The following is a 7,748-nucleotide window of genomic DNA, read 5'->3' as shown; positions in this document are numbered from 1 at the left end:
GGGGGGGGGGGGGGGGGGGGGGGGGGGGGGGGGGGGGGATGGTGAGACGGTGACTGGGGGAGGGGAGGTGGATGTTGGTTTGGGGACTGTGTGGGAACCAGGACAGATGATCTCACCCTCCTCCTCCTCGCTGCTGATGGCTCCATCGGGTTGAGCTTGCTTGTTGGTCCTGCGGTCTGACTCACTCGCTGCTGTCAGGATGAAGGCGTAGCCCACAAACAGGGTGGGCCTTTTTGGGATGGGGCCGTGCTGGGTTTCCAACATGGAGCTGGATTCGCTGGAGACCTCCCCCTCGGAGGGGCTGAGAAACCCAGTCGGCTTCAGGATCGCTGTAGTGCGGAAAGCACAGCTCGTTACAAAGAATCTACAGAAGCAGGCCCTTCTGCCCAACCTGTGACTATCCCCCCCACCCCCTCAACTCTCTAGACTCCTCCAATCTTCACGGTCTATCCCAGGTCCTGCTCTGTTCTCTTCTCCCTCAAATACTTAGCCAGCTTCCCTTCAAAACAGAGGCAGACCTCGACTCCATTCCCCCATCCCCATCACGAAAGTTCCATGTTCTCTCTATTCTTCAGATGGAGATGTTACTCCTCAATTCCCAGTTGGATTCATTAATGTCTTTTACAGGCTAGGGTCATGGTCAGGGGTCTCTAGTTTGAATCCCCAACACAAAAGTGGAGACACGGTGTTTATGTGTGTTCCCCCCACGCCTTGTCAAACCCTTGCACTGTCTCAGTGCACTCTGACTCAACCTCCTGATCATTCCTGCTCACTACAACCTCCATATCTCCGCTGGGAAAGCCTGGTGAGCTGATGGCACTCTCCAATATTCCCAACCTCTAAAGGGACCTGGGTCAATAGCCAAAAATAAAAGGGAGGAGCTTGGGATCAAAGACATCGCTCTCACGAGGAGCTGGCAGAGCCACAATGGGATGAATGGCCTCTCTGTGAGCTGCTACTGACTCCCACCTTCCCTTCCCCCTTCCCCCAAACAGCCCGGCCATTACCGGATTTTGCAGTCCCCGGTCTCCGACCACGTTTCGCTGGAGAGCGCTCCTCATCCGAGCCCATCAGCTTCCGCTTCCCGGAGAAGGCCGGACCCCGGGGGCTCTCCCCCTGTTTCCGGGTCGGAGTACTGGACCCAGCGTTGCTGCGGCGTTTACGCTTCCCCTCCACCAGGTTATCTGTCGCAACAAGACATCGCCTCGTCACTGAAGACACAGCCCACGGGGCAGAGGGAACCCTCCAGAGCTGTGTGCCCCCCCCCCCCCCCCGCCCCCCCCCCACCCCGGACCTCAGGACAACGCCCCGACAAAGTCCCGCGGCAGGCTTCATTACTGTACTTAAAAAGGTGCGAAGTAAACGCAAGGTGTGGTTGAACAACTGGGCCCCACACAGCTGCTCTGGCCCAGCCGTTCAACCACACCCTGCATTTGTGTAGCACCTTCAAACGCCCCAGCGACAAAATCTCCCACAGCACATCATCAGAACTTCAGCCAACGATATCTGACTTGGATCCGCACGGCCCGGTGACAAAAGTCTCGGGGTTTGAACAAAAAAAAAGTGTTATAAAAAGGGAGGGAGAGACGGAAACAGGGGACTCACAAAAGATTTCGGCTGGCTGTACACAGGTAGCTCAGCATCACAGGGCTGGAGAGATTAGAGGGACAGAGAGGCCCAGTCGTCCACTACATAGCTAGGACAGCTGATTAATTCACACTGCCTTGTAAAATTCAAACAAACAGAATGAAACAAGCAAGGAATTCATGCCAAACATTTGTAACCCACTGGCTGGGACCTCAGCCATACTGAAAGTCTGGGCATCCTCCTCAGGAAGGATAGAATCCCCACCGTGCGGAAACAGGCCATTCAGCCCTTCGAGTGTACACTGACCGTCCAAAGAGCATCCCACTCAGACCCAAGCCCCCCTACCTGTAACCTTGCATTTCGCATGGCTGTACATCCCTGGACACGATGGGTAATTTCCCATGGCCAAGCCACCCTAGCCTGTACATCTTTGGACTGTGGGAGGAAACCGGAGCACCCGGAGGAAACCCACGCAGACACAGGGAGAATGTGCAAACTCCACACAGACAGTCGCCCGAGGGTGGAACTGAACCCAGGTCCCTGGTGCTGTGAGGCAGCAGTGCTAACCACTGAGCCACCGTGCCGCCCTGAAAGATCTGAACAGTGACCATGCCATGAGGTGACAGGTTTGTGAGGAGTGAAGGGGGAGGGTAGGGGGTGAGATTGTGCTCCTATGAGTTACCAAACATAGCTGTCCAAAATGATTAAAGATTCTGACAGCAAGCCGGTATGAAACCACAGGACGCCGGTTTCAGTAAATTACTGAAAAAGTCTTGGAGAGATGAGAAGACGTTTTCTTAACACACTGAGCTGCTGTGACCAGGAGCGTGTTTCCTGAAAGGAAACAAATTCTGTGGAAAATGGAGAAATCAAATAAACAGAAGGGTTACATGGGGAAGAAAAGGAGAGTGGATCGAATTGGAGAGGTCTTTTAAAGAGATAGCACAGACACAAGGTGCTGAATGGCCTCCTGGTGGTCAGATGTCGTTCTGGCCCACATATACCTATTGCCCACTCTGGACTCAGTCATCCGGAAGAGGGCAATGCCAGGCTTTATCCAGGGCTCCCTACAGAATGACCAACTCCTTCCCCAATGTCCCCCTGACCCCCACTTCCCACCAACAAAACCACCCTCCCCACTTCCCACCAACAAAACGGGCCAGGAATCCCAGCCACCTACCTCGCAACAGGTAAGGAGATCAGGCTCAGCGATGCCCACTGCAGTCGAACAGCCCGATAGCATTCGCTGCTGGGGTCCCAGTAACGGGTGAAGGGTCTACAAAGGGATGGCGATGCCCACAGCAACACGGCAGCACAGAGCTTGTCCCCACAACCCTGCTCCCTGCCGGGCCCCCCCCCCCCCCCCCCCCCCCGCGGCCCCCCCCCCCCCCCCCCCACCCCAAACCAGGTGGGAGCTATGGTACCTGCTTACCCAAGCTGATGTCAGCTGCCATGGTGAGAGGGGTGGTGACCTCGCAGGGGTCGAGCCCAAACTGTTCCCTGAGCCGGTTGCCCTGCTCCAGCGACAGGATGACTGCCATCCTCTTGTACCACTTCTGCAGGCCATCCTTCTCAATACAGTAGTAAAACTCTTCGGCCTCCTTCCTGTGAGCTTTCACGATCCCTGCGGGCAGAGCAACAACCAGACATTTACTCTCGTCCCCGGTGACACATTAGCCTTCTCTCCCAGAGGAGGGCTGGACCACAGCCCACGTCCACATCACCCAAAACACCAAGCACCTGCACAGCCACAAACGTCGAAACAGGAGGAGGAATAGGCCATTCGGCCCTTTCAGTCTGCTCTGCTATTCTGTATGATCATGACTGATCATCCAACTTCTTGCCCTGTCCCCACTTTCTCCCCACGTCTTCTGATCCCTTTAAACCGATGAACTCTCTCTAACTCCTAAGTGAAAACGTTGAACGTTTTGGCTTCAAGCACATTCAGTAGCAGATGTTTCCACAAACTCATCACTAAGAAAATTCTTACATTAGTCCTACTCCTATCCTGAGACTGTGAGCCCACCCCCAGTCATCAGGAACATCCTTTCCGTCCTTACCCTGTGTGGACCTAACATATAGGTTTCCACGAGAGTGCCCCTTCATTGTTTGAAACCCCAGTCAGTGTAGTCCTAACTGACCCAGTCTCTCACCCATCAAACCTGCCAGACCAGGACTTAGTCGCAGAAACCTTTGTTACACTCTCTCCAGCATCGAAAGCCCCAAGTGCTCCCAGCAAACACTGCATCCCCTAGGAGACGGTGCAAGGATTTACACCATCCTCTGTGTAAAGACAAGGATGTCACTGACTGGGTCTACATTTATTACCCATCCCTAATTGCCCCAGATCAGGTGGGTTCTCCAACTGCTGCAGCCCATGTGCTCTAGGGACACCCACAGAGCTGTGTGCAGAAGAGAAAAGCAATTTTTATTTTTATTTTTAAAAAGAATTTGAGAGATTTGTCACTGCTGGGTTCAGATAGATTTGGGGGTGATAGAGTCACACAGCAGGGAAACAGATCCTTTGGTCCGACTCGTCCATGCTAACCAGACATCCCATTCGGACCCATTTGCCAGCATTTGGCCCATATCCCTCTGAATCCTTCCTATTTATGTACCCATCCAGATGCCTTTTAAGTGTTGTAATTGTACCAGCCTCCACCACTTCCTCTGGCAGCTCATTCCATACATGCACCACCCTCTGCATGAAAACGTTACCCCTTAGGTCCCTTTTAAATCTTTACCCTTTCACCTTAAACCTATGCTCCTCTAGTTGTTTGGACTCCCCTACCCTGCAAAAAAGACAGTGGCTATTCACCCTATCCATGATTTTATAAGCCTCTATAAGGTCACCCCTCAGCCTCTGACACTCCAGGGAAAACAGTGCCAGTCTATTCAGCCTCTCCCTATAGCTCAAACCCTCCAACCCCAGCAACATCCTTGTAAATCTTTTCAGAACCCTTTCAAATTTAACAAGATCTTTCCTATAGCAGGGAGAACAGTATCGAACACAGTATTCCAAACGTGGTCTAACCAATGTCCTGTACAGCCGCAACATGGTATATAGGAGTTGGGATTTCAATGCACTGATCAGTGAAGGTAAGCATACCAAATGCTGCCTACACTATCCTGTCTACCTGGGACTCCACTTTCAAGGAAATATGAACCTGCACTCCAAGGTCTCTGTTCAGTAACACTCCCCTGGGTCCTACCATAAAGTGTATAAGTGCGGCCCTGATTTGTTTGTGAATGTGGTCCGTTATTGTGAAAGGAATTAAGAAGGAAATGGCTGTACCACCTTTATTAAAGGATGAAGGGTAAGGGAATCTGGCTGCAGCTGTGTATTTATTCCGAATGGAAAAGGCCGCTTCCAGCTGACTCTCTGGGGTGGGGGTGTTGGGGTGTGTGTGCGTGCGCGAGAGGGGGGGTGGGGAGCAGGAGCACGCGCACGCGCTCAAGAGAGAGAGGAGTGAGGGGGGAGGGAGCGGGAGCAGGAGCACGCACGCGAGGGGGGGAGGGGAGGGGGGGGGGCGGGGGGGGGGGCGGGGGGGGGGGGGAAGAGACTGGGAGCACGCGAGAGAGAGAGGGGCAGCACATTCACGTGAGGGCACGTGCATGATCGCGAGAGAGCAAGAGCGCGTGTGAGAGAGAGCGTGTCATCTCATGGGAACAATGAAGTGAACAGTGATTATTGTAAAAGCCCATCAGGCTCACTCTTTAGAGAGAGATATCTACTGTCAGTCCAGCATTGCTGTGACTCCAGACTCTCAGACACTTGACTGCCCTCTGAAATAGCCAACCACACATTTAGAGGGCAATTAGGGATGGGTAACAAATGCTAACCTTACCTATGATACACATTCCTTGAAAGAATAAAGACGTTTACAGACTTGGAGGGGAAATATTTCTTCAAATATTTGGAAATTCCACTCCAAAGGAACGAAAGGTGGGGAAACGGAATTACAGGAGACATTGGCCCTAATCAGTTAGAGCCAGGGCTGAATGGCCGTCAGTGTACAGATTCAAGGGGCAGAATGGCCTCACTCTGGATTGTAATGGATTTCAGGCAGGATTTTTGTGTTTAAAATTTGAACAGTGCACACGGTGGGCTCTCTCTGGGTCATGGGGACAGGGATCACAGCCACCGTGTGCCCCTCCCCACCCCCCAGCCCCCACAACGAGCAGATACCTGCGCTGAAGTACTCGTCATCAGACAGGGCAGTCACCTCGGTCTCCACGGGAATGGGGTCACACAGCAGGATGTCTTTGCCAGGCACTTCACACTCGTAGCCATCGTCAAACAGCACCTTGTATTTGCCATCCCCAGAGTCACGGGTAATCGCTCCAGAGTAGAAATACCCATTGGACGACCACTTGGCGACCACTCGCAGTCCCACGAAGCTGCTGCTCTGAGAGGCCGGGAGCTCGGAGCCAGGACCCCGCGGACCCTGGGCTTGTGGGATCTCCGGTGAGGCCGAGCGCGGGTACGGCACCCCTCCCACCTTCTCAGGGGCACGAGCAGCAATCCGAGTGTAGGGCTCCTCCTCAGGGGACGTGGCACTCGATGGATTCTCCCCCCGAGCCCTGGGCGAAGTCTGCATCATCTCCCTGTGGGACACCGGGGGAAGGTGGTGACAGAGAAAGAGAAGAGAGAGAGAGGATGTGTGTGAGATATCAAACAGCAGAGAGAAAGAACAGACGCAAGTCTGCAAGGAATCACATTAAATCCCGAAGACAAATGTGGAGCTCAAATCCCAGTGTCAACAGAGACTGAAAATCAGGAATGGCCTGATATCAATATCCTGGGGGTTACCATGACCAGAAAGTAAACTGGACTCACCACACAAACATAGTGGTGACAAGATCAGGTCAGAGGCTAGGAATACTGCAGGAAGACACCTCCTGACTCCCCAAAACCTGTCCACCATCTACAAGGCACAAATCAGGAGTCCTGTACCGTGAGCGAATAAAAAAATTCCTGGAACTCTCCCCCTCAAGGACAATGTGGATTTATCTATAGCACATGGGTACCAATGTTGCTTCTCAGTGTCTGGGAATGGCCTAATTCCATCCTCGGGCGACTGTCTGTGTGGAGTTTGCACATTCTCCCCGTGTCTGCGTGGGTTCCCTCCGGGTGCTCCGGTTTCCTCACACAGTCCAAAGATGTGCAGGTTAGGGCGGATTGGCCATGCTAAATTGCCTCGTAGTGTCCAGGGTTTTGCAGGCTGGGGGGGGTTAGCCATGGGAAACGCAGGGTAAGAGAGACAGGGTAGGTAAATGGGTCTGCATGGGATACTCTTGGAGACTTAGTGCATTGGGCCAAATGGCCTCTTTCTGCAATGGACGGATTTCATGAAGGCAGCTCACCCCCACCTTCTCAAGGGCAACTAGAGACAGGCAATAAACACTGGCTCAGCCGGCGATACCCATGTTCTACAAGTGAATAAAACAAAAATTAAATTGGGGAACCGATGGAATATGATGAGAGTGGGGTTAGGCCTCAGCCCGTACCCTGCTCAGGGCAGCTGCTATTGGTTGGGTTTTCTGCTCACAGTGAGGTCTAAATCCTCATTGCTGGGGACAGCACACACACACACACACACACACACACACACACACACACACACGCGCGCGCGCGCCCAGACACACGCGCACACCCCAGCAACACCACTCACCTCCCAACCAGAGATCTGATGGGTGGTCGCCCTCGTTTGCCCCTGCCCCGAGCTGGGAGGCTTCTCGGTGTCTGTTTGTTGCTCATCGCGATCTCCTCGGTCTCTGCCAGCCCAGACAGTGGCTGTTTGGATGGTGACCAGTACTGGGCTCCAACCTTCCTTGGGCTAGACAAAGGAAGATAGTGTTACCAGAATCCTGCCCCATCATATCCTGAAGCACTCCCCCTAGGCAGGGGAATGTAATAACCTGTCCCAACAACTGGCTGACACAACTAACTGCAGATGGACCTCTCCTACTTTGGGAACGAGGGGTCTGGTCTAAGACAAAGCAAAGCAACAAACAATTCGTAGAGACACCACAATGTGGCAGCAGTGAGTCACGCACTCAGTATCTAACCTTGTGCTGTCCCTGTCCTGGGAGTGTTTGATGGGGGACAAGGTAGAGGGAGCTTTACTCTGTATCTAACCGCGTGCTCTCCCTGTCCT

The 7,748-nt window shown here is 53.3% G+C and overlaps 1 protein-coding gene across 1 annotated transcript in view; it reads right to left on the bottom strand.

Annotated features, from left to right (window-relative positions):
* The window catches only part of LOC109933462 (TP53-binding protein 1-like), a 30,729-nt gene that overhangs the window by 3,407 nt on the left and 19,574 nt on the right, over nt 1-7,748 (bottom strand). The window contains exons 10-14 of the mRNA XM_048617054.1: nt 7,263-7,427; nt 5,777-6,195; nt 3,020-3,211; nt 1,008-1,184; nt 88-329 (exon numbers count right to left, since the gene is read on the bottom strand). Coding sequence (XP_048473011.1) covers nt 88-329; nt 1,008-1,184; nt 3,020-3,211; nt 5,777-6,195; nt 7,263-7,427 — 1,195 coding nt within the window. The remainder of the gene's footprint in view (nt 1-87; nt 330-1,007; nt 1,185-3,019; nt 3,212-5,776; nt 6,196-7,262; nt 7,428-7,748) is intronic.

The sequence above is a fragment of the Rhincodon typus genome, chromosome 36 (assembly GCF_021869965.1).
Source record: "Rhincodon typus isolate 14 chromosome 36, sRhiTyp1.1, whole genome shotgun sequence".
NCBI lineage: Eukaryota > Metazoa > Chordata > Chondrichthyes > Orectolobiformes > Rhincodontidae > Rhincodon > Rhincodon typus.
This window is presented reverse-complemented; position numbering and strand designations above follow the sequence as displayed.